Raw genomic sequence first — 27,517 nt, 5'->3', positions numbered from 1 at the left:
GTATGCGATTGTTTCCCCTCCGCTTCCAAAGATACAGAGGTGTCTACAGATGCGGGTCTCCAGATGGCCAGCCATACCCCTCAGCTCTGGCCCATGTTTCCTCGTCTGTCTTGTCCTTGTGTCGCAGCATGTCACCTATCAAGTGTATTGCCTGCTGCAGCCACACTCCTCTCACTACTGAAACCACGCTGTGGATGGTGCCAGTGGCCTCCCTAACCCAGGCATGGCCTTCCTGAATCTCTTTCCCTGCTTCTTATGCTGCAATTGGCAGGTGGTCCTCTCTCTTTTCCTCCTAGAAACCTTCTTCTTTTTTTTTTTTTCAATAAAGGTTTTATTTATTTATGAGAGAGATACACGGAGAGAGGCAGAGACACAGGCAGAGGGAGAAGCAGGCTCTCTGTGGGGAGCCCAATGTGGGACTCAATCCTAGGACTCCAGGATCGCAACCTGAGCCAAAGGCAGACACCCAACCACTGAGCCACCTATTTGTCCTAGAAAGTTTCCCTGGAAACATTCTTCCATTTGTCCTTTTTAGATCTGCATTATTCTTGTTTTTCTCCAAATTTTCCCCCCATTTTCTCTTTATGTCCCTACCCTTAAGTGTGAATATCCTCCAGATCATGTAGTTCTGTGTTCTTTTTTTCTGAAACATTTTTGCCTTTGAAGAAATTGGCTCCGCTTAGAACATCACTTTTCTTCATCTTGGAGGCTTTCCCTAATGGGCCCTTAGAGACTCCATGTTCTGTCTCTAACATAATTACCGTCCTTGCAGACTGACCCTTTCTTCCGACTGCCGTAACTCAGCATGTTTCTTTGCTCTTTCTTTTTCCCGTGACCTTGAACAAAAGTACCTGTCCAGTTAACCAGGCTTGAAACCTTCATTATCACTTGAGTCCTTTTCTGTTTAGTCCCCAGCCATCTAGCATTTAATCCTCAAGTCATATTGGTCCTTCTGATAGTAAGTTCCATCCAGCCTTTTCTTCATGTATTCCTTTTAGATGTCTCTAAACACTTCTTGCCATAGAAGGTGAAGATTTAACTTATTTGCTTTCCCTCTTACTTCCCACCCTTTCTCTCACAATCATTATTTCATTTTCATAGCTTGTGTACACCCCAACAGCACATTTATGCTTCTGTTTCTTCTTAAGTCAATGTCATCTATCAAGGTCATGACTAGTATCTAATGACTTTGCATTTTATAAGGTGAAGGTGGTGGCTCTCCCAGTCTTCCTTCCTTTTCTTCTCCAAGAATTTTCCAAACTTCAGGGCGCTTGGGTGGCTCAGTGGTTGAGTGTCTGCCTTTGGCTCAGGTCATGATCCCAGGGTCCTGGGATCAAGTTCCACATCAGGCTCCCCATAGAGAGCCTGCTTCTCCCTCTGCCTATGTCTCTCTCTCTTTCTCTGAGTCTTTCATGACTAAATAAATAAAATCCTAAAAAAAAAAAAAAGAAATTTCCCAACTTCTCTTGCTAATTTTGTACATTGATGTCACCAAAGTTGGTAACCTGGTTGTTTCTGATCATTACAGCATTTGTAATATTTTGTTCATGGATGTACCACTCAATGCTTGACTTTCTTTCTTTATGTGTCCTTCACTCTCATGCATGCTTCTTGAAGAAGTGTTCTTAGCTCAAATTTGAATGTATTCTCCCATTTTTCTTTCTAACAGTTGTATTTATACCATATAGTCAAGTGTCTTCAAAATCGCAATCATATTTTTCATTTTCATGACTCCTTTTCCCCCTAGCATTACTCTCTTGGAGCCTGCGGTCTTCCTGATTTCCTGGCAAGCTTCTTTTTAGGGGAAAAATGGGAGAGCAGTCTTTGATCTAGGGGAACCCAGAATCCAGAATGAGAAGGCCTTATTCTGGGAGTGGGGAGCAGTAAGTTTTTTAACTTATACAATACAGTTCTATTCTTTTAGGGAAGAATACTAGTCCCCCCCCCCCCCCCCCCCCCGAGAAGGATAGAAGTCTGACTTAATGGATGCTCTGTGTGTTAGAGTTGGGGAGGATAGCTGCCTTTATAGATAGATTTTTTAGTTAAGACACCAGTGTTTAGCCCTACTTTTCATCACCCTTTGCTTTACTTGGTTTAAGGTCCAAAATGCCTCTGTGTTTCCCCAAGAAGATTGCTTTCTTTGTGGCTGTGCCCTCACAGAATGATTCTTGACCAGTGCCCTTAAACCTACTGGTTGCAACCCATTAGGGAGTCATGAAGTCATGAAATCAATGTAGTGGTTCAAGACTGTCACTTAAAAAATAGATGAGAGGACAAAACATCAAAGTGCCCTCCTCATGGTAAGGGTAAATATTGTTGTATAAAACTTGTTTGAGTTATATGAAAACACAGACCCCATATGTACACATGTATTGGGTCTCCCAAGCATGATGGACTTCTTACTGCAGGTTTACCTAGAAGAAGTTAAAATATTTCTCAGGCCATGGCTTCCTCCATGCTGCTACAACAGTCAGCATTTCTCAATCTACTTTGAGTCTTACAGATTTGTTGAAATCTCTCTTGTGTGTTTATTAATGGCCAAAATGAACCATATTTATTACCCTGTGTGGCACAGGTATTGACTAATCAGAAGGGATGCTGAACAGAGATTCAGAGATCCAGAGATCCAGCTCTGCCACATGTCAACTCCTTATTTATAGGATTAAAGGGATGTATGTCTTGGGAGGCCCAGTAGAGGGAGGCGGGGCCACTAAGGGCTTTGGGATAACAGCTGTTTATCAGAACAGAATATTTCCCATCTTGTAATGACTAGTGTGGCTATACTGTTGTGTAACAGCCACATGTCAACTCTGGATTTAAATCTTTTTTTATTTTTTATAATTTTAAGGACATCTTTGGAGGAAACTGAGATATATAGGTACCTTAAAAAATCATTTTGAACCAGTGGTCCTACAGTTTTCATTCTTAGCTTAATTTTCCCTAGTATTTTAGTTCTCTCAAAAAAAACTAATGCTCTGACAAATCTGATGTTCACTAGTGATAATTAAATTACGTTCCCACACCCAGGAGGAGGGAAGAATGGAGAAAACCCCAGTTGAAATGAAAGGAGAGGGATTATTCCTGAAATATTTGGGTAAAAGAGAAAGAAGAGTTAAAGAGGATTTATATTTGTGAGACTGAGAGGTTGTCCTGAGTGGAAATAACAGAACGATGAAATTAGAGGGAAGAGTGGACACCCACCATAAAGGGAGGAAGACTGAAGAGGATCCAAATCATGTATTTGTGAAATGAGTGAACAGTTTCCTCCATCTGTCCCATGTGCTGCCACCATTCATGGCTTTGCTTCCTAATCTGTGGGGCCGTCACTCAGAGTGGCTTCAGTCTGTTCCTGTGCATTTATATGCTTGCACTGGAGAAGAGGAAAGGTGGTGGAGAAAGGGGAAGTGCAGTCCAGGTGTAGCTCCATGTCTGCACTGTGTTTGTGACTTGGAGAGTGCTTCTACTGTAGTCAGACTTAAGTATCATTGTGCTGGCATTTACTCACTGCTCATTTCCTTAAGTCCGCGATGGCTGGGGTTGTCACTCAAGTTCTAGACCTGGTAAGCTCATCTTATTTGTTTATTCATTACTTTCCAGTTAGGTGTAGGGAAAAAGAGCCCATATATTAGCTTTCAGCTCATTTCTTGGTGCCTCTCACTTCCTTGATTCAGAGGGGAGAGTAGGGAGGATCTCAAGTAGGAGGCAGGACCTTCTCTCTCCCCCCAGCCCTGAGCTCATCCTACCTGGCAGTGATCAGAGCTGGAATGGTGTTCCTTTGTGAACAGGAATACTTCTACCAGCAGGTGCCAACAGCATAGTGACAGGATGACAGCATAGTTGGGGAGTGAGTTGCTCTGGAGATGGGAAGAAGAGCTTCCTGTTTTCAGGAGGCTGATGGAGTAGACTTGTGGTTCTTATCATTCACCACCAGATGTGTCCAGCTGTTACACTTTCTACTCAATCCCAACCAAACATACTTAAAGTTCAAACCAACACTTACATCATCAAAACAAAAGTGTTTACAACATTAAGCCTTACTTAGGCTTTTAGTAATTTAAGTTATTATTCTAGTGATAGAGGGAGTGCCCTTCCATAGAATTGTGTCTGGGAAAAGTCAGGCCCAGGGTGGATTTTCCTAGGTTTTCCTGCAACTCTAAGCTGTAAAGTGGTGGATCGAGATCACTGACTGGCTAAGGGGGAGGTACTCTTCATCCTAGCCTCTTCCTTCATTTCTCACGGATGCCTTGTCCTACAGAAGAGCTTATCCATCAACTCCAGTTGAGGATCAGTTGGGTAGACTGCCTTTATTCAGGACTGTTACTGCTTTTGATGAGACACTATGTGGTGGTGGTTTTTGTGGCTTGGCAATTGATCTTTCATACTCACCCGTCATAGTGTCATTTCTTCTTATTTAGAGCCCCTCATTTGGGAGAATCTTTGGGGCTTTGGACTACTTATCAGTGTGATTATATCCCAGTCATCTATTTCCTATGTTAAAGTATCATAATTTGGGAATATTTTGATTGGTTTAGATGGCTTTAATTATGCCATGGTCGGTAAAATTCAGGGTTACTCTGGAGAGGTCTCCTTCCATAGGCTCAGTTTGCTGCTAAAATATTCTGTCCCAGGGGTCCCTGGGTGGCTTAGTGGTTTAGCGCCTGCCTTCGGTCCAGGGCATGATCCTGGAGTCCCGGGGTTGAGTCCCACGTTGGACTCCCTGCATGGAGCCTGTTTCTCCCTCTGCCTGTGTCTCTGCTTCTCTCTCTCTCTCTCTCTGTCTGTCTCTCATTAATGAATAAATAAAATCTTAAAAAAAAAAAAAAAAAAAAACTCTGTCCCAGCAGTTTTACTAGCAATTAAGCATTTTTAAAGCATTTTCTGGAATTAGTTGGTCTATCTTCTTCACATTGTTTATTTATTAGTCTTGCTTAGCTAATGATGTTAGTTCTGTTCCCCAGGGAATTATTAAATCTGGGCAAAGGCTTATTATTTTAAAGTTTACATGCTGAATAATATTCCATTGTGTATATATTACCACATGTTCTTTATCTGTTCATCTATTGATGGACACTTGGGCAGTTTCCATATCTTGGCTATTGTAAATAATGCTGCTATAAATATAGGAGTGCATGTATCCTTTTGAATTAGTGTTTTTGTATTGTTTGGATGAAATATCAGAACTAATGTAACACTATATGTTAACCATACTAGAATTAAAATTTAAAAAATTACTTAAAAAGAGAATAGTTTCCATTACATGCAACAAAAGAGAACTGTCCTAGAAAACGATTGGGCCAGAGGGTTAATACAGAGTAATTGTGTTCAGGAGTCCCCAGAGGTCTTGACTTGTGGTATTGAAGAAATGAGATTGTGATTAGTTATTATTACCATTGTTATTATTCTTAGGAGCTAGTAATTATAAAACATTTAACCATAATAGTTTTAATGTTATGAGATACAGCATAAAATATTTAAATGTGAACTAGAAAAAGTTGAATATGTTTCTTCCTTATCGTAATTATGTTTCAAAAGGTAATTAAGAATTCTTTTTTTCCAATTTTTGAGCTTTCTATCATTAGGGACGTCCCACTGTTTACTGTTCAGGCTCTGATCGTTGAGAGTTAATTTTGCATAACTGATCAAGCTGGGGATCTCTTGCATAATCTCCTTTCTGTTTTTTCTTCTTCCTTTCCCCCTCTTTGCATTTCCAGTACTGCCTACTTATCAGCATATATAAAATGCACTTTTTAAATATATGTACCTGTTCACATATGTCTTTCTTACATATAAATGTCTTGTGTTCTGCATATGGGCTATGGTAACTGTGCTCTGAATCCCCTGATAGAATCCACTTGTGGTGGCCTCTTTAGCCTACACTTCTTGATTAGATAGGCAGAGTCCCTTTGATGTTAAGGTCTTTTCTTTCTTTTCTTTTCTTTTCTTTTCTTTTCTTTTCTTTTCTTTTCTTTTCTTTTCTTTTCTTTTCTTTTCTTTTCTTTTCTTTCTTTTCTTTCTTCTCTTCCTCTCTTCCTCTTTCCCTCCCTCCCTCCCTCCCTCCCTCCCTCCCTTCCTTCCTTCCTTCCTTCCTTCCTTCCTTCCTTCCTTCCTTCCTTCTTTCCAATAGAGAGCACATGCCAGTGTGGGGAGAGGGAGACAGGCCAACTCTGTGCTGAGTGTGGAGCCCAATGTGGGGTTCCATCTCACTGTCCTGGATCCCGACTTGAGTCAAAATCAGATACTTCACTGACTGAACCACCCAGGTGCCCATATGTTAAGGTTTCTAAGTGTAAGCAGTTAGTCCCTTGTGTTATAAATGGGCAACTACAGTATTTGAAGGAAAAATTGAGCCTTGTGTGGAGTCTATTTCCTTTCTAAGTTTAATTTATTTTTCCCTTCTTAGTTTTAAAAAATCTGTAATTAATATCCCTATCCCCACTTTGTTTCTTCCCAGAGTGACACCCCTTTCCTCACAGAATGTGATGATTCATCATGGCCAGACCCAGGAATATGTACTGAAGCCCAAGTACTTTGCAGCCCAGAAGGTGATATCAGGAGAGCAGTCCACTGAAGGTTCGTTCCCTTTGAGATACGGGCAGGGTCAAGTTACGGCACCTTTTCAGTGTGAGTATAGTCCAGTCAATGATTTTTCTAAGTTACAGTATTACAGTTTGGAAACACTTTGTTTGGTTTAGATGTCTTTAATGTGTCATAGCAGATAAAACTTAAGAGTTGTTTAAAAAAAACAAAACAAAACCCAGAAACACAACAAACCCACCCTGGTTCCCAAACAACCAGACAGCAATTCAGTTTCTTTATTTTGAGGAAAGCAGTTTCCTTGGATGTTGGCAAAGACTGAAGTGGGCTGCCTGTAATTCTGTTTCTCCAAGATGGCTCCATTTCTGAGAGATACTTGTTCTCATTTTAGATAAGTTGTATGCCTGACATGTTTACATTGATAAAATATTTTCTTTAGTAAGCTAGCCAGGATTCATGACTTGTGAAATGCCTGAAATGTCCTGCATTACTCTGTGAGGTTCACCTACAGTGGTTGTTTTTATGGTAGGAGGTCCACTTTTTAGTATATCGAGCAGATGGCGTGGCAGGTTTTACTCTGAATTTGTAAGGAGCTATTGTATCAGTGGCCAGCTTGGTTAATATCTCAGTATGTGGGAAGCTCAAGGACAAGCCCTGGCTCAAAGGGTGGGGAATGTGATGATTTGTGGTTTAGGTATTACAGAGTGTCTGCTGGCAGCATCTGGAGGAAACGTTCTGGAGTGAGGCGCAGACCATTCAGAGCCGAGAGCTAGACACACGCGCCCATTCCAGCAGCTTCCTGCTCTGTCTCACGTTGACTGATTGCCTGCGCCACAAGTAATGAAAGAGGATGCCAGTTGTTAGGTTGAAAAGGACTATCTTTCACCACCAAAAGGAGTGCCCATAGCTGAGCTAGAGGTTTTACAACCATGTGGCCCTTCAGAAGTCTGTATATGTGTGGGTTTGGTTCCCTGGGCCCACGTGCACCTCCTGAGTTGGTCACCATCCTAGAGTGATTGACTCTTCCCTTAGAATTGGTCACTTAACAAAAAGACTATCTAATATAAGGTTTGCATTTTTCATCTTTTGAGAAAATTATGCTCGGTGACCTGAGGCAGGAACCCCAGAGCAGTAATTTGGTGAGGTTGGTAGGGCTGATGAGGACAGCAAGTCCTGAGGATTTTCAAGAGGGAAGAATGGAGAAATCCTATAGAGCATCTCCTGGTCCTTTAGGCAAGACGCTTCCAAGGCATTTGTAAAACAATACAAGTGTTTGTCTTGTGTTTAAAGATCCTTTGGGTTAAGTGCTTCATAACCTGTTCTGTGTGAATATCCCGGAGTATGTAGTATTTTTCTAATCTTAATTTAAAAAATAACTCCAAAGAGGTACTTATTTATTTCTTTGGATTTTTATATAGATAGAAATTTCTTTTCTTTTTTTTTTTTAATTTATTTTTTATTGGTGTTCAATTTACTAACATACAGAATAACCCCCAGTGCCCGTCACCCATTCACTCCCATCCCCCGCCCTCCTCCCCTTCTACCATAGATAGAAATTTCTTAGAAGCCTTCCAGAATTAGAATGTGATGGGAGGAGAGTTTTTGAAAGCTGAAAGAGAAGAGAATTTTGAACTACATGGAAGTATCAGGAAAAGGTGGTCTGAGAATCGCTGGTATTAAGACTAGGAATGAGACTGGTTTTGATCTGTCGATGATTCATTATTGGAATGACTGGTCCCACTATGTGTATTTTAAACTCTCAGACCTTTGTCCAAGGGTCTTCTGGAAGATGAAATTATATTTTAGAAAAACAGGAAGATAAGTTTATCTATATTGTCCATCAATTTCCCACCCATTCTGTTTAAATGTAGTTCTTCCATAGCTGGGAGCTAGGAGAATAATTCAGATTAACATATAATCACATTGATGGGATTCTCTGCTCATACTCCCCAGGAGTTAGTGGCTTTTCAAAAAAAAAAAAAAAAAAAAAGTCCAGGAACTAACTGAAATAGGCATATAGAAAGGCCAGGAAAGGAGATGTGGCTATTTTTTGCTGAGACCAAAACTCTTTTGAGAGCTGGAAGGCTAATGGGAAAGTTTTAAAAAGAGGTAATTTGGCAGGACCATGAAGTTACGGAAATAGCAAAATTGAGTAAGAACAACAATAGAAAGATTAAAACTAGAAAGGAGGAATGAGTAATACTAAGAACCTAAAAGTAATGTCTTCCCATATTCAGCTTCATATTAGGTGAAAGGATCCCCCAAGAAAACCTTACATGTAACAGAAAAGAGAAAGTAAGGGAAGTCTGAGGAAAAGCAGGAGCTTTTAGTGTCTTTAATTTCATCTTTATAAAAGAGATCAAATGTAAACAGATGAATCTCTCATTTTGCCAAAGAATTTTAAGGTCCAGGTTTAGGAGGAGATCATTTGAGCTCATGAGAACAACAGAAGATATGACCAGCAGGTAGAGATAATGTATCTGGGGAAGAGACTGAGGAGCCTCGTAACAGGCCACTGCTGTTACTTTTGGGAAGTTTTGGGACTGGAGCAAATGTTGAGATTGGCAAAAGGCAAGTGGTGTTTTCCCTGTTTAATTGGGATTGAAAAAGGTGGTCTGTCATAATGAATGTAGGTTTAATAGTATCATGCAAGTAGCAATGATGATGTTTAACTAGAGCTCTAAGCATTGTGTAAATTAATCACATGATAATAGAGGAGGCCATAGCCCTGCCAAACCCAAGTGAATAAGGATTTGCTCTTGACACCCAGTGGGACAAGAGAGAAATGGTCAGAATAAGCAGGAAAAGGGTGATGGTAGGGGAGTGAGGGGGAGGGCACGGGGAGTGATGGGTTCAGTAAAGCCAAGTGTGTTAATATGTCTAGCACTCTCTAGATAGAACAAAGTAGATAGGGAGAACCAAACTATCAAGCTGCTAGGGAGGTGTACTCTGCTGTGAAGAATGAACATTTTGTTAGAATTTTCCGAGTTTTGATCACCTAATGTGCCATCCTTAACCACTGTATACATACTGCCTTTCCTATTTGGGTTCTGTGCTTTACCCTCCTGAGTCACTTCCCAGGTCACTTGACATCCTGTGTTGGGCATTCGCTGCTTAGTGGATATCTCTGGTGACAAATTAATAATGGTGCTACGCTTTATTCATTGGTCTTAAGAGAATTTAATTTACATGAGTGTCAGCTACAGCAGGGTTCTGTAAACTTTCTCTTAAAGGATCTGATAGTAAATACCTCAGGCTTGGTGAGCCAAGATACATAATTGAGGACATTACATATAGGTTCTTACATAACCTTTAAAAATATGACCATTTAAAAATGTGAAAATCATTCTTAGCTGGCAGGTTGTAAAAAAAAAAAATCGAGTAGCTGGCTAGATTAGTCTCATGGTCTGTAAAGTTTGCCAGGTGCTGATTTAGTGGCTCAGTCTCTCAGTGTACAAAAAACATCTAGACTTTGTATCTGTAGGTACCTAGGTCATAGCCTTGAATCAAAAGCTGTCCAGGAGGCCCTGTCTATATCCAACTGTCCTTTATTGTCACTGCCCTGGCAACTCCACACCATAATGTTCTCCGATAAATCTCCACTAGTTGGAAGGCAGCTGGAAGAGTATGAACTACCAGGAGACCACTCTTATCCAATAAGTCTAGTTTCCTTTAATGTTAGAGTGACAGGCCACACAGCAATTGGGAAAATAATGGATGTTACTCCTGGTTGTTTAAAGAAAGCCTTTTAATATTGACAGAAATAACATTTTCCTTGGATGTACCGGTAACTGCCATCTGGCTAGACTGAATCACATTAAGCTATCACCTGAAGTCCTCCAAAAGTTAAACATAGTTGCTATATGACCCTGTGTTTCCACTTCTAGGTATAGACCCAAGAGAACTGAAAACATATGTTCACACAAAAACTTGTATACAAATGTTCATAGCAGCATTATTCATAACAACCAAAAAGTGAGAACAACCAAAATGTCTATCATCTGATGAATGTATAAACAAAATGTGGTGTGTCTTAAATGCCTTGTTCAGCCATAAAGAAGGAATGGACTACTGGTACATACCACAATGTGAATGAACCTTGTAAGGATGTGGAGTGAAGGAATCCAGACACAAAAGGATTCAGGTCACATATAATTCCATTATACGGAATGTCCAGAATAGGCAAATCTATACAGACATAGAGTATATTAGCGATTGCTAGGGGTTGAGTGTGGGGGATGGGGAGTGATTGTTTATAGTTAAGGAGTTTCTTTTGGGTTGATAAGTATCGTAGAAATAGATGGTTATGGTGATTGTATGACCTGTGAATATATTAAAAACCATGTTATGTTAAACAAAAATTAAAGTACTTATAAGTTTTTTTTTATCACCATATAGATAGTTATAAAATACTTAGCCTGAACTCCCAGGAATGCAGCTCTTTGGGCTCTCTCTAAAGATGGATGGTATGAACTGAGGGATCTGCTTTATCCAGTATTTTCCTTGGTGACTTCTAGGAAAAAAATGGAATATGTAAACCAAATTCTCTTGTGTTTATTTTAGTATTTACAACCCAGAGGAAGAAAAGTTAAAATGACTTGATAACATTTGAAAGACCATCTTATAAAAACAGTCTTGACTATTAGTATAGTTTGTGCTCAGGAGCAAACCCAAATAATTCATGCAAAAAGAGATTAGTTTGGTGTAACTCCCTTGAAAAGAGACCTTGAAGGTAATGAATATCCACACCAGACTATCTGCTGTTGTAGTAAAAACACTATGGGATGCTTGATAATGTTAGAAGCAGAGAATATTTTTATTATAGTCTATGGTGGAAGGACATTATAAGTAGGAGAGCTTACTAAGAAATTTGGTAGACTTACTTGAAAAGCAGATATTTAGGAGGAGCAGAAATATTCATGTAAATGAAATGGTTTGCAGGTTATGCAAAGAGTCCTATGAGCTAAGAGACTGGGCAATCTCTGGTTTATTTTTATTTTTTATTTATTTATTTATTTTTTTAAGATTTTATTTATTTATTCATGATAGTCACACACAGAGAGAGAGAGAGAGGCAGAAACACAGGCAGAGGGAGAAGCAGGCTCCATGCACCAGGAGCCCGATGTGGGACTCGATCCCGGGTCTCCAGGATCACACCCTGGGCCAAAGGCAGGCGCCAAACCGCTGCGCCACCCAGGGATCCCCAATCTCTGGTTTAAATATGCAGCTGCTTATTCTCCTTTCCTATTATATTTTAGTATTTGGAAATATTTAGAAATTTAAACTTCCTCTAAATCAAATTTTCCATTGCCAGTTCCAGTTGTTTTCCTATCAAGATGGACTTAGCTTTTATTTTACTTGATTTTTAAAAGATTTTATTTATTTATTTGAGAGAGAGAGAGGCAGAGAGACAGAGACACAGGCAGAGGGACAAGCAGGCTCCATTCAGGGAACCCAACTGGGACTCAATCCCGAGACTCCAGGATTATGCCCTGGGCCGAAGGCAGGCGCTAAACTGCTGAGCCACCCAGGGATCTCCAGACTTAGCTTTTAAACAGGCTATTTACATTTTAGTCACCTAAAATTTTAGTTTAATTTAATTCAAATTGTCTTTAACTTCATTTTAACTTCACTTAAATTTTTCATTTAAATTTCAGGATAGACACATGTCTTAGTTTACATACTACCTTCTTAAAGTTTGAAAAGCAGATACACATCAGACTCTTAAAAGAATTGCCAGTTATCCTCTGATGTGCCAGAATATGGGGGAGAGATTGATTATTGGCCTTTCAGACACTTATAAAAGAAGTTCGGACAAGCCCACTATTTTCAGTGTTAAACATAGCCTTGCTGCTTGACTAAGCAGCCGCTGTGGTGTAGGAAGCAGGTACACAGCCCCTCTTGGGCCCCTTCTGACAGCAGAAAATGTAATCCTGCCTGTGTTGGGGCCACCTTAGCCCTGGATCCTGTAGTCTCTGTCTGCTCCTTGGAGTCCTTGCTATAGACCAGCCAGCTCAGCAGCTGCCCAGCAGTTGGTCACAGGCAACCTGGAATTCCTGGCTCCCCCACTTGAAGATACAGCAGCCACTCAGGTCTCAGCCCTCAGAGGGGGAGGCAAAGACTCTGTTTTCTCAGAGCAGCATCCTTGCTGTCTGAGCCCCTGCATTCCAGTTCTGGCATCTCAGGGTTTGAGAGTTACATGATCCCCCTTGAGAAAGTCTGTTCCTATGTTTGGAGTGAAGATCGTGTATGACTGCAGACTGGTACAACAAAGAGGTTACCAGGAAAACCGTGTGTTTCCTGGTTGTCCTCACTGTGAGAAGGCAGTGCTTCTGCAAAGACTCAGAGCTGACAAGGTTTTTTTTTTTTTTTTTCTTTGACAAAACAAATCTGAAGGTTAGGAGGCAGGTGGTATTTGGCTGGGACAGTTCTTCTGCTTATCCCAGCCACTTTAAGGAGGTAGACAAGAGCACTGCTTGAAGACTCTGAATGCCCAGTGCCAGTTTGAATTATCCCAGGGAGAGAGGGTCTGTGGTATAGTTCAGAGCACCCAACATGGGATAGAAGGTGGTTTGAGGGAGAAAGGCCAAATTCATCTTCCACCTATTGGCCCTTCACAAAAAAGACAAGAGAAACCCTGGACTGGCCATTGGAGAAAGACAAATGTAGATGTAATCAGTAGAGATAAGGAAATCAGAGCCAGATATTTCTGCATGGGATAAATTGTGATAGGGAGATCTTCAGAGCAGGAACAGTTAGAAAATACACACGAGGAACAGTCTGGTCCTGAGAACCACCCGGGCCTCACTTTAGGATAGGAGTTTGAAGAGAGAAAAGAAACAGAAGTTACTGATTGATGGGAGCCCCTCTGGATCAAAGCTCTACACATGGGCAGAGTGTGCATTTCAGGGGAAGGAGAATTCTGCAGCACTGATGGCCTTCCCTGCATGGAGACCACCTTTGGTTTGGTCAGGTGCAAATGAATGTCTTTGGGATTGGCCCCATAACTGATCCAGTTGGTACAAGGTGGCAGTGAAAGTGGGACCAGCCAGGAACTAGATCTTTTTTTTTTTTTTCATTAAACTCTAGACTTTATTCAGATGTTACCAGTCTTCCCAGTGATGTGTTTTTTTTTCTGTTCCAGGATGCCATCCAGTAACCCACAATGCATGTAGACATGTATTTTTAGTGTCTTCCACTCTGTGACAATTTCTCAATCCTTTCTCGTGTTTACCATTTTAATGATTACTGATGAGGTATTTTGTAGATTGTCCTCCAATATGGATTTCTCTGATACTTTCTTCATCTTTAGCCTAGGGTCATAAGTTTGGGGAAGAAAACCACAGAGGTGGGGTGTCCTTGTCATCACTTCCTATCAGGTGATAATATGATATCCACATGATTTATTACTGGTGAAGGACCCCGGCTTTTATTCTGAATGATATGGGAGCCATGGGAGAGTTTTGAGCAGAGGAAGGATATGTCCTCACTTTTAAAAGGATCATTCTGGAGCTGTGTGGAGATGAGGCAAGGCAAGAAGCATGGAGAACAACCAGGAGACTACTGAATTGGATTCAAATGAGAGACAGTCATGGTATTTTTAGATTAGGATAGTGGTAGATGAGGTGGTAAGAAGGGGATGCATTCCAGACATATGCTAACAGTAGAACCAGTAAGATTTGTTCATGAATTGGATGTAAGATGTGAGAGAAAGAGAGGCTAAAAGGTAAGGGTAAGATTTTTGCAGGAACTAGATCTTATAAGAAGCTGTTGGAAACTAACAATTTAGCATTTAAAATACCAGGCGTGGAAAAAAAAAAACTGCTTTATAGAAGGAATTCTGGTAAAGCTCTATGCTTTTTTCCTCATGAAATCAAATTCTTGATTGGTCTGTTTGGTCCCACCACTTACTGTGGGAATAAGGACCCTTGATCCAGTTTCTAGCCATTATGTCAGGATGGATGTTAGCACTATAGATGGCTGGAAGAAAATCACCTGTTCTTCAGTAGTTTCTGGCAAAGTGCTTGTTGGCTTATAAGCCTAGATGGCAAAGCAACAGTATTACTTGGTACAAACTGATGCTCAAGAAAATGTTCCTGTGAATGTTGGTGAAGGACCAGGGTTTCGCTGAGCTCATGCCCTTAAGAATCTATATTCCATTGAAAGGCAGGGTATTACCTGCTGAAGAGAAGGTTCTATGTGTAGTCTTGCCATGGCTGCTGTGCCTCAGTTGAGGGTGGTGAGGGAAGGGGGTATTTTATCCAGGGGTTGTTTGATCACATCCCAGTCCAGGAAAGTAGGTGAACATGACAGTTCTCTTTGCCTCTTGATTGCTTACACACAGTGGACGATCGCTGGGAAATGGCAGACATAGACTGATCATAAACACTTCCAAGAAGCTTATCCAGCAATATTAAAAACAACAGTGGAGGAAAACCTAGAGTGAAGGGTTATGTAATCTCAATTCTCCAATGGGCAGCCTTTCGTGCCAGAGAAGGAGGTTTCAATCCCAAGGGCCCAAGATTTCATAATAAATAAAGTAATCCAAGGATATTTCTGGGTGTTGAGACCAAGTTTAAGATATTGAGAAATAGATAGCGTGGTTCCGGAATATTCTGTGATCAAACTGTGGTATTGGTGGGGGAAAATACCACGAATGAATTTACAGGATGCCTGGAAAGTACAAAGCAGCATTTTGGGAGGAGGAAACCTCCTGTTTGAAAAAGAAAAGTTGCTGCCTCCTCAGTCTGTGGATTTCTCTGCCAGAAACTGAGGGCTTTATTTTGGTTTTATTTCTGAATAAGAAAATAGTTTCCAGGGAATCACCATTGTTAGAGTTGAAGTGATAGTTTTGATTCAACATGCATTTATTCAACATAAATTCAACATAAATATCACAAAAAATGGTAGTTTTGATTCCACACACAAAAAAATATTGCTAATGAGATATTCTGAAGGGAATTGAAGTAGAGTTTGTATCAGCTCAGGGGTAGTCCCCTGAAGGAGGAGGGCTCCTCTTAGCGTTGATAATGACTGTCTTGCGGTGAGTCTGCCTTCCTCACTCTGAGATAGAGACCTCCCTTAACATTTTATGACTTTAGAGTTTGTGTTGTAATTTTCTACAATTTTAGTTCTGCATGATTTTTTGATATTTACTTAGTATTAGCCCCTTGTGACATTGAAATGTATCTTTACTGAAACCCAGCTGCCCACGTTCTGTGTTCCCGTGCAAGTTCACACATGGCTGGAATGGGAGGGAAACCCTTCTTCCCTAAGAGGTAATTGCAGTATGGTTATATTGGAGTACTCCTGGCAGGAAAACATTAAACCAGGAAATGTGTATGTGTATGTAAGGATGTATATGTATGTGTATGTATATGCATAGATAGGCATGTATATTCAATCACACATATAAATGTGTGTTATTTAAAGAATTACTTTTTTTGCAGCTGCCTGCCATTATCCATCTGATGACTATCCATTTAAAAAAAAAATTGCGTGTAGCCCTATCAGTGCTTCACACATTTGCTCTTCCAAGGTCCCAGCTTTTTAACTAGATGAAAACTTGCAACAGGCAGTGGTTGCTCTTGTGAAAAACATCATGGTTTTTAAAAAAAAACCTTGTATCCTAGGAACAGACATAGAAAGCTTTGGGGAAAAAAAAGAATCTGGACGGCAGGTGGGAGGGCGGTGGTTGTGGCTCCCTTTGGTCGATGGCCCCTAAGGCTGCTTGTGTGGGATTGAGTGCTCTCTGCTAAGGATGTCTGGAACCGTGTGCACCAGGCAGCTGTGCGTCTTGTTTGAATGAATGCCCCTTCATGGCTACAGGTGCATCTCCTGATGGCCGTTGCCTGCCTCAGATCCAGCAGAAGCCCCAGCTCTTCCTCCCACACATTCATTTCCCTTCCTTGCAGAGCCGCTGAAGCAGGCTCTGCTTGACTTCAGAGGGCTACAGAGTAATACTCTCCAAACAAAATCTTTTGATATTTTTTCCCCTTTTACTCATCATTCAGAAATATCATGGTGCCTTTGATGATTCAGTTAGGTAGATGCTATCTAGTCCAAAGGTCTTTTTCTTTGTTTTTGTAACTGTGGATATTTAACAAAAACAAAACACTGTTTAAATGTGCTTTAATTTGTTTTTCCAGGGAGAGAGGGAGGCACATATATTTTGTTAGTATTTCCCTGACCTGTTGAACTTTTTTCATGACCTTTTTTTTTTTTATCCTGGAATAAATAATAAAAATGTAGATCTTATTTACATGTAATTCTTTCTTCCTGCCTCCTCCTTGCCGTGGCTTCCTCGTGGGTATACTGGACTTTCCCACCCATTGATTTTGAGCTTGGCTATGTGACTTGCTTTTACTAATGGAGTGTGGGTGGAATGACAGTGTGCCAGCTCTCAGCTCTAAATTGGATGGTTCCACTCTTCCTTATACTATGAAAACCGCATTTTTCTCTGGTCTGCTGACATGCCAGTTCCTTTGGCTTCTGATTTCTTAGATTAATTTAGGGCAGAGGATTTACTTTTTAAGACAATCTGGACAATTGTCAGTCTCAGAGCAAATGATACCGTTTTAATCTGATAGGTTACACAGTATCCTACTATCCATAGGATAGTAAAAATGCTACTCTGGGTGACCTCTCCTTCTTGCCACTGTGGACTTAGAAGATGGGTAAGCACTTGACCTAGGAAAACCGGTCTGAGTTGGCCAGCTGCCCTAAGGTGGACTGACAAAAAAACATTCCCTCAGAGGGATGATACTGATGAAGTAAGATTAATTAGAATATTTCAAGAATTTGTAAGTTAGAGTTGAACAATAAGCAACTGGAACAGAAAAGAGAACACCAAGTAGAAGAGGAAAAGCCGAGAGAGGCTTTCATGTTAATGTTGGATCCAAGAATGAAGTTCAACAGCATTTTCTGGATACAGGGCAATATATAATGAGTTGCTGAAAGTACTATGTATTTTTAATGTCTTCCCAGTTATTTAGGTATATATTCTAGTCTCCATAAGGTCTGGCTTTATGTGGCTGGTCATTCCTGTGTTGTCTTGAGATGTGCATCTCCCATATTACTATGCACAGCTTTAACGTACAATCTCATCACTAGAGAGCATGTGCAGTGCTCCCCCACCCTGCCATTGTACTGTAGGCAGAGACCCCAGCTAGCACACAGTCTGTTTGAACCCTTCCCTTTAACAGCTGCGTGTCTTGATGTGTCAGAGCACCAAAGGCTGTCTTTTAGAGAAGAAACCCCAGGTGCTTTTTTTTTTCTTCACTCCCTTTCTCCTGTCTATACCCTATTCTTCCTGAGAAAGCTCGGGGTGTTGATAGATCCACAGGCAGGTGGGTGGGGTCAATTCTATCCAGGGAACATTGAGCACTCAGAATTGCTCTGCCTGGCCTGGGCTTTCATAAAGCCTGCAGTATTACCAAATTTATATCTCAGTACCCATTTGGGTTTTTAATAGAAATGTTTTCAGCTCTTGGATTCTTGCTCACACCGAATGGAGAATGTCTAGCTTCAGTTCATTAAAGGAGTATGGACAGGAACCTTTCCAGTAAGACCCCTGAAATCCCATCATGCTTCCTATGCATCTTTTTCTGGTATGGGTTTTCAGGCAACCACAGTGGGGTATGTGTGCAAATACCTGTCAGACATGCTCTTCCATGTCTTGAACATGGAAATAGAGTAAAATTAGATGCCTCTTTTTAAAGTTTTAAAAAGACTCTTAGTGGAGAAAGTGATTCATAATGTTTCTTGTCAGAGATCCCAGTTTCCAAACCACACCTTAATATACCTCGAGAACATATAATACGTATTTTTAAAGACCTGCTGAAGGTATTGGAAATTATATTCTTGTCTCTGAGCATCAGATAATTAGGAAATTTGGACATAAACTCATTTGTTCCCACCAATGGCACTATGTAGATTCCATCTTTCTCTTTTTCCTCATCTGTGTAGTACTTACTGTATGCTAGCCACTGTATAAAGAGATGGATATGCATTAAGTCAGTGTGTTACATTATAACATTAGTATATTAATCATTTTAAATTTACCCTACATGTATATTCATGTGAGTTTGTTAGGAACCAAAAATATAATGAGTTTAAAATTACCAAAACCAATCTATTCATTGGGAAGAGTGCTACTTTATCTGATACGGTGGCAGATGGTAGCTACACTTGTGATGAGCATAGTATAACCTGTATAGTTGTTGATTCACTGTGTTGTACACTTGAAATGAATGTAACACTGTGTTTCAACTATACTTCCGTAATAAAGGTGGAAAACAGGAGTGCTACTTAGCTCTTTATGTGTTATTTTTAAGTGAGTGCAACCCTAAATTTGATGACATTAAAACAAAGCTGTCAACTTTATTGTTATATGCAGGGCTTTAATGATAGTAACTCTTAAAAATTATCTAAACTTAGAGTTTCTGGCAAGAATTGTTTAACTTAATTACAGAATAAGCCATTCTAATCAGTGGGTTTCAATTTGTTGAAATCCATTTTGATACCTTTCAAACCAAGTCAAGCAATCAGATCTTATCTGGAAATTATGTAGGAATCAAAGTCCACAGTGGAACTTTACTTGATTCTAGAGTCTTAAATAATAATTATGACCATAAAGCAAACATCTTGAGACGAAATTTTCCATACTTAGAAGCTCTTGTGGGTTTTGCTATCTAATATATCATGGGGTAAATGTCACCACTAGTTTGAGCTTTCCCTCACAGTTGCTCCACTAAGAACTGACCACATGTAATGATATCCTCTTGGGTTTGCATAGTATTTAACAGCTTATGAATTATACCCATACAAATTATTTCATATGGCCCCTGCCACGGTCTCACGAGGTAGATGGGTTGGGTGGCATTAATCTGTGTCTTTTTTTCCACTCTAGTTTGCAAGATCCTGGAGGGTGGAGCCTGTGACTCGTTTCACTGTATTCTTTTCCATTGAACCTCTGAATATTAGTTTCTCTGTCAAATAAAAATCTTAGCAGTTATTCTGTAGGTCTGTTGTAAGAGTGAAATGAGGTGAGTGAAACCTAACGTACTGCCAAACATATAGTATGTGCTCAGTCTGTTTCCTTCCCTTGCTCCAACCTTCCCAGGTGCTTAGTATCCTGTAGTTTTCATAGTAAATGCTCTTTCGAAGTGTAGGAGAAGCATTGGGCAGTGAGGAAAGAGGGAAGGCTCACACTGAAATGCCAGCTCTACCATTTCCTGACAAAACGACCTTGGTTAGGTTTCTGACGAATATCTCTTAGTTTCGTAGTCTGTGAAGGGGTGTGAGTATCATCTAAATGATAGTGGTGTACCTGTGAGCTCCATAGCTTAATTTAGGTGCTCAGCACACGAGTCCATCATTTATGTAGACAGTGCTCTGTACATTTAGAAAGATCTATAAATTCAGTTTCTGTGTTCTCAGAATCTAGGGAAAAAGAAGCAGAGAAGTGTGTGTGTGTTTATATTTTACTGTGTAACAAATTAATCCAAACCTTAGTGTTTTTTTTTTTTTTTTTTAAAGATTTTATTTATTTGAGAGAGAATGAGAGCCAGAGAGATCACAGAGGAGGAGGAAGAAGCAGACTTGCCGCTGAGCAGGAATCCTGATGTGGGGCTCGATCCCAGGATTCTGGGATTAGGACCTGAGCCAAAGGCAGACACTTCACTGACTGAGTTACCCCAGCGCTCCTAAACCTTAGTGGTTTAAAGCAACAAATGTTATTTTACAGTTTCTGTGCCTCAGAAATTCAGAAATACCTTAGCTGATTGGTTTTGGCTCAAATTCTGTCATGAAGTTGCCATCAGGGTATCAGCAGGGGCTGCTGTCATCTGAAGGCTTGCCTGGGGCTGGAAGATTTACTCTCAGGGTGGCTCACTCACATGGTATTTGGCAGGAGACTTTGGTTCTTTGCCATGTGGACCTTTTCCTGGGCTCTGTAAGTATTCTCATGGCCTGGGAGCTGGCTTCCCCCCAGAGGGAGTGATTGGAGAGAGAGAGAGCCCAAGACAGAAGCTGCAGTGCCTTTTGTGATCTGGTCTCTGAAGTTGAAGCCATCACTTCTGTTTTATTCTATTCTTTAGACAAGAGTTCCTAAGACTAGCCCCATGCTCAAGGGGAGCAGAATTGGATTTCAAAAGAATTTGTGGATAGATTTTAAAACCATCACAGCGTTCAACAGGAGAGGCACTATCTTGAGGAGGGGGAAAGTGGAGAATGAGTGACCTAAAAAGAATTAACCTGAAAGCTGGAGAAGTTACAATGTGCGATTACACATCAATTCATTTTTTTATTGGCAGTTAATCATTTTTCAATCTTATTTATCACATGATAAATACAAGCTCGATCTAACACAACTTTGAGAAAAGGGATGTTTAGGCTGAAATCTTTTCTAATGATGAGTTCTATTGAATTTGGCATTAATCCCTTAGAGAGCATCATTGGGGCCATTTGATGGAGTCATTTAGAAAACTGAGCCAGAGAGAATTTCGTGCTGTGGGGAGGAGAACAAAAAGTAAATGACAGAATCTGTATTCTGCAAGCTTGGATTCCTCTGATTCTGTACTTCTAAATTCAGCGATTAAAAATGCCACTTTTCTTCCATATAGCCAATTGCTTCAGCGGATTTTTTTCTTTCAACAGAACCCATCAAACTGAAGAGTTGTTTTGGCAGTTACAAAATCGTTCATATCTTCACCTTCCTTAGGGTTTCTTACAATGAAATGCTTTCAAATTATATCTCTTTGCTCTGGACTTAAACTGCCTCTGTGACAGAATTGGAATTTCTGAGAGGCACATCAAGGTATTGTTTCCAGCTTGGCAGCTCCAGTGATTCACTTGCACAGGGTATAGGAAGTTTGGATCTCCAAAGTCTGCCCTGTCTTTTGAGTTCTTTTTTCTTCTTTCAGGCAGAATTTAAATTTTGTAAAGTATGCTAGACCATTTTCTTCTTTGTGTCTGCCTTGAGCATGAGAGGGAAGTTCCTAAACCTCCTTATGGAGATGATAGAACCCCAATGGCTCTCAACTCCTTTAAAGTTTTGTGACTTCCAGTTATTAGTTGGAGTAAAAGTTGCTTCTTTGCCCTTTTGGTAGACAGTGGAATGCCTGTGTATTCCTCACCTGGATTCATACTACCTTTGATTCAACTTCTCTTCATTTCCTAACCCTGCATTCTTTCCCATGGTGCTCCCCTCTCACCACCTAAGCGTTTTTTGTCTCAAAGAGGGAGAACCACCCAGTGGGATGTTCATTACAAATAGAGAACGAGGGTAAGGATACAAATTGTTTTCTTGGGCTTGATTGAGGCCAAAGGAAGATTGGTAAAGTAGGAAAATATGTGTAAATTGAATTATGTGCTAAAAGCCAAGGGAAGATGGAGAGATGCACTGTCCAAACTGGCATGTCTAGCTTGCTGAAAGCTGTATAGAGAAGGGATAAGTGGGTTGGTTCAAAAGGATAAAAGTTGGAGAAAAAGGAAGAAATGTTTTCTAAGGGCAGAAAACTGTACATGAAGGAAGTAGGCATGTGAGAGAGGACTTTTGGGCATTTTGGTTCAACTAATGCCCAGGCTCTGTGTGGAATGCTGAGGATGTGAGGCTAGATTTGCTCTTGATGGGAAGGGGTCTCAACTTTCTTTGAAGGAGTTTGTTTTTGTCAGAAATATGTGTCAAGAAGATTTGTCAAAACCAGTATGTAAATAATACGGAATCCTAATTCTCAAAGTGTATAGTAGATATAATCTGGTACCCTTATGAGAAGTGGCCCCCACTTAATGGAGCTGTGATAATTCATGAAATTTTTTCTTTGGTAAACAAATAGCCTAGTAGGTGATCCGCCTTTTGAGTCAGACTTGCTTCTCCACACACACAAATAAACAGATGTTATTTATGGAAATGGTGAGTGATAGACTGATAACAAATGCCTCCATTTACTTCTGTTTGGAAAAACAACAAATGTGGGGATAAATAAAACCTAATTCTGTTCCAAAATTAATGCACAGAAAATTTGAATCATGTGAAGCATATCTAATCCCTGCTTTCTGTAAGGAGACCATGCAAGCTAGCCAGATTGTATGAGTACAAGACATATAAGTGTTCACTGCTCTGCACCTTGTTCTCTGGGCTCATGGACAGCAGTGCAATCCTCTCTTGTCAGTTGTAGAAAGCCTGTCCTCCCATGGCTGTGTGTGTGATCTTTAACTGTGTTGCTGCAAAGACCAGAATGGGTTTTTAAAGAAAGGTAGAGATATTCACTTGAAAAAAAAAAATGCATCTTCTAAATGGTATTTCTCTCTTGGGAGACAAACTCGGAGAGGGAGTAGCATCTTGAATGTTGATGCCAAAAAAGAAAAAAAAAGAAAACCTCCCTGGACAAACTCACACAACCCTTCCCAAGTATGGTTCCCATAATTGTGAGGATTCTAGATCCAGGTGGTGGACTACATTCTCAATTCAGTATTGAGAACATAGATACAGTGAGTATTCCCCCCTCTGCTCTTTCTTTTTTGCTTCATTTTATGTTATGAACTGAGTTAAGTCTTGTCACCTTGGGGATGTTTCTCTCAATCTCTTTCTTTTCCAAGATTTTATTTATTCATGAGAGACACAGAGAGGCAGAGACACAGGCAGAGCAAGAAGTAGGCTCCCTGTGGGGAGCCTGATGTGGGACTTGATCCCCAGACCATACCGAGGATCACGCCTTGAGCCAAAGGTAGACACTGAACTGCTGAGCCACCCAGGCGTCCCTCTCTCTCTCTTTTTAAAGATTTATTTATTTATTTGAGAGAGAGAGAGTGTAAGAGCATGAGTGTGGGGAGGGGTGGAGGGAGAAAATCTCCAAGCAGACTCCTCACTGAGTGGGGAGCCCAACCTGGGGCTTGATCTCTTGACGCATGAGATCGTGACCTGAGTCAAAACCAAGAGTTGAATGCTTAACTGACTGAGCCACCTGGAATGCTTAGCTGACTGAGCCCTGGGAATGTGCCACAGCATTTCAGATGCCACCATCCTTTCTGGATAGATTGGCAATAGTAGATTTCCTGGTATTCAAGATTAGGAGCAGAGATTTCCAGATATGTTCTAGACAGGAGAATTTTTAAAGTCTTGTCAAAGGAACCACTGTGAAATAGCCTACTGCAGTTGCAGGATGCCATGACTGAGGTTCCTCAGAGTGTGGTCATCTCTTTTCCTGGACTGCAGTCCAGAGCCTGCCCTGAACTTTGCTGGGTATTCCTTATCTGATAGCTGATATATGCCTGCCTGAACAGTTGAGTCCCCTTGGGGAATGTTAAAGAAATTATTTTACAAAAAAAAGATCAGAATATGAAAATGTCAAAAAGCATTGGTTTGTTGTGTTAGTTTTCCACTTTTAGTATGACTTTATTTTTTTCCCCAAACACTGGATCCGATCCTGCTGGGTGAGCAATTTGTTGGGTAAAAGTTAGTCTTTTGACTGTAAAATATATTACACCTTTAAACATACTTGATTTTGTTCCAGAGATAAAAATAGGATCTTTTAAAAAATATTTTTAGAGAAGGGAACTTATGGTTGGTGTTAAAAGAGTAGAAATCCTGAGGAGAAAAAGGAAAGATGAAAACCAATCCCATGGTCTCAAGGTGTGTTGCTTAGAGTCCTCCTGGTGCAGTGGGTGTCTGGTTGGTAAGGCAAGATTGAAGGCCGAGAAAATGTGATTCTAGGTGACAGTCTGAGATTTTATGTCTGGAGTCAAGGTAAAACAAAGACTGAATGAAATAGGAAATTAGACCAGATTCCTGAAATATGTGGAATTTTGGGATGAAATCTACCATCTTTGTTGTGGATCTCTGACTAGTCTCTTGACCAGTCTCCCTGAGCTGGGAACCAACATGTATTTCATAAAATTGTATGTATTTATGTATTTATTTATTTATTTATTTGAGACAGAGAGAGAGAGAAGGCACATTAGCAGGGGGAAGGAAAGACAGGGAAAGAGAGGAAGACTCTTAAGCTGACTTGGCACTGAGTCCTGACTAAGATTATGACCTGAGGTGAAACCAGGAGTCTGGCACTTAACCCACTGAGCCCCTCAAACCATGTGCCCCTCAAACATGGTTGGTATATAGGGTGGGTTTTATGGCCCAGTGGCAATTCATATCAGGCTTGTAGAATCTCAATAATAATGTTTTTGATTTCCTAGTTCTTTGCCTGACAAAGGGTGTGGATACTTAGTAAACAACAACAAAAAATAGGTTTAAAAGCTCCTTATACATAATTATAACTCTTATTTACAAAATTAAAGGAAGTTTCTATCATGCGTCAGTTTGATTTGTGCATTAGTTGTTGTGAAACTGGGAGCAGATAATTGTTTTTCTTTTGAAAAAGTGTTTGAGAAATTTCCGTTTCCTGTTTATTCAGTTATTCTCTCATTGGCATGTTTAATTGAAAAATTTCAGTTTTTTTTTGTCATTGGCCATTTTGGGGTAATGTTTTAATGATTTTGGGAAGAATGTGTTTTGTAATGATTGCAGGGTTTCCTGAATAACAATTGTGTTTTTGCTTGATCTGAAACTTTTATGGCTAAAACATTACTCTTTGACATACAGCAAAACATACAGCATATAGCAGGTATGTTTTGAGGCTAAAGGTTTAATAGGATTATTCTTTACTATTTTAACACTACTGGCAATTAACTCATAGATAAATGTTACTTATTTAGTTTCTTTCAGTGAAGTTTGTTCATTCAGTTACTGTTCTGGAGCACTTACTATGAGAAACATGTTGGGCGTATAATAGTGACCAGATACATTCCTGTTGTCATGGAGATTATATTCTCATGATGATAATCAAATAGTATAGAAAGATCATTGGTTGGTTGGGTGCACACACATACAAGGTAGAGGCAGTCCAGCCTAGAATTAAACATTTTCTATATGTAAGTTTATAGGTCATCTTTAAATCCATGAGCTAGAACAGGATGATATCATCTAGGAAGTCAGTAGGGAAAAGAGAAGGCTACAGAGGCTGAGCTCTGGGGCCCTTCCCTGGATAGGGTCATGAGGAGCAGTGGACAGCAAGGTAGACCCATGAAGGAGTTAGAATAACTCAGAAGGCCAGTGGAGAAAGTGTGTTACGAAGCAGAATGTCCTTGTGTGTCAGGCTGAATGTTCAAGGAAGAAAGACCCAGAAGGTTTACCAGTGAATTTGGCAATGAGGAGACCCCAATGGCCTTGACAAGGGCAATTTTGGTGAAGTATGGACAGCAACAGCTTAACTGCAGCAAAGTTCAAAAGAGAAAGGTTGGGGCGGCAGTGGAGATAGCCAGTAGAGCAGCTCTTTGGAGAAGTTTTGCTGTAAGGAGAGCAGAGAAATAGAGCATTACCTGCAGTAGAGAGGCATGGAGACAATATTCTTGATATTTTGGGCAAGAGCACAACGTGTTTGCATGCGAGCAGATGGGAAGAAAGCAAGTCTTTGAGTCTGTAAAAGAGGAAGGGATCCACTGGTTTAGCAAGGGGTTAGGTGAAGGGGAGCTGGCTTTAGCTAGAACCTCTTCTTTCATCAAGGGGAAGGCAGGACAGCTACAGATACAGGTAAGTTGGTAGGCCTGGGTCTTTATAGCTTTTATTTTCTCAGTGATTCAGGGAGTGAGGTCATATAAGAGAGTACGTGACTAGGTTGCTGCTGTGTTTCTGCCCAGGTGGATATTTTAGGGACTGTGGTCACATTTTCAAGCATGGTATACATTTGATGCCTGCTTTTTGATGAGCAGTAGGCAATTCTGTAAGGAGCTCAGAATATATCCAGAAATTTACTCTTACATTAAGTGATTTAACGGACATATAGAAAGGCAAAGAAGAAGAATTTATTTCCTTTAATGTATAAAAAAGGAGAGGAAATCTTGTATAGATGTGTGAGAGAGAAAAGTAACTGATATAATTTCCTTGAGTGGATATTAATGGAGGGTTGAACAGGAGAGGAAACTCACATGGACTTTCCTTTAAATGTGTATCATCTGGGTAGCAACCAGTTCTTCCTCTGCTTCTTCACCTAGTTACATGTACCTGGCAAAAACCTCAAGAGATGCTACTGGAATGTAACTCCTAGATTCTTATCTGAGGAGGTGCTCAATCATACCTAGAAATCTCCTCTGAGTTTCCCTCTTGGAGGATGTTTCCCTCTTGGCGGATGTTCCAGGACTAGAGCCACCTGATGAAGTCACAGATGGTGATACAAGTTTGTTTGCATTGCACCTTTCTCGAGGAACACAGAGTTTTCTCCAGGAATTATTTTAGTAGTCTGTGAGGAGTTAAGCAAGCCTGGAGAGCAGAACAATGAAGCCCTGTTATTCTTAGCATTATTTAATACTTTTATGATTTGTCCTTCAAAGAATTCTTGGCCTTCGGGCAGCCATGGACTGCAGCAGGAGAACAAGCCCTTTGCTCCGTCTCTCACATGTGTCCTGTGTATTGAATCACCTCCAAAGTCTCTTTCAAGAGCCTCAGTTAATGCAGGGCAATGTCTTTTAAACACAGAGAAGGTGCTTCTCCTTCCCAGAGCCTATGCTACTTGGTCCCTGTTTTTAAAATGGGATGAATGGTCATGTGCTGTCACAGCATGAGGGGAGGCTGTATTTATGCATGACATCTGATGTGAGTCTTGAACTTGTTCTGTTCATTTCTTTGGCTGCCTTTGCTTTCGGTTCCATCATAGGCTAGTGATTGAAAGGTGGCAGCTGGGCTCTTTTCTAGACTGAAGTCCATTGGTCGGTGACAATTTTCAAATTTTTGAGTTTTTCTCTGTTAATGATTTGGAAGCAGAAGTGAAAGCTTTTCATACTGGGAAGATATTGTCTTCCCTTCCATCCCATTCACCATACACTCTGAATGTCTGTGGTTTGTTCTAAACCACGTACCAGTACCTCTTCCTGGAGGTTGAAATCTGCATGGGGTCTGGCACAACCTGCAGACAGGATGTTGACTCTTGAGTGT

General features: G+C 40.5%; 1 protein-coding gene across 9 annotated transcripts in view; it reads left to right on the top strand.

Annotated features, from left to right (window-relative positions):
- The window catches only part of LTBP1 (latent transforming growth factor beta binding protein 1), a 392,695-nt gene that overhangs the window by 132,981 nt on the left and 232,197 nt on the right, over positions 1-27,517 (top strand). For 7 of the 9 annotated variants that reach the window (XM_077843645.1, XM_077843643.1, XM_077843641.1 and 4 more), the window contains exon 4: positions 6,452-6,621. In XM_077843645.1, the coding sequence (XP_077699771.1) occupies positions 6,452-6,621 (170 nt within the window). The remainder of the gene's footprint in view (positions 1-6,451; positions 6,622-27,517) is intronic. The other 2 variants (XM_077843646.1, XM_077843644.1) reach the window with 1 other exon arrangement.

The sequence above is a fragment of the Canis aureus genome, chromosome 12 (genome assembly GCF_053574225.1).
Source record: "Canis aureus isolate CA01 chromosome 12, VMU_Caureus_v.1.0, whole genome shotgun sequence".
Classification (NCBI taxonomy): Eukaryota; Metazoa; Chordata; class Mammalia; order Carnivora; family Canidae; genus Canis; species Canis aureus.
This window is presented reverse-complemented; position numbering and strand designations above follow the sequence as displayed.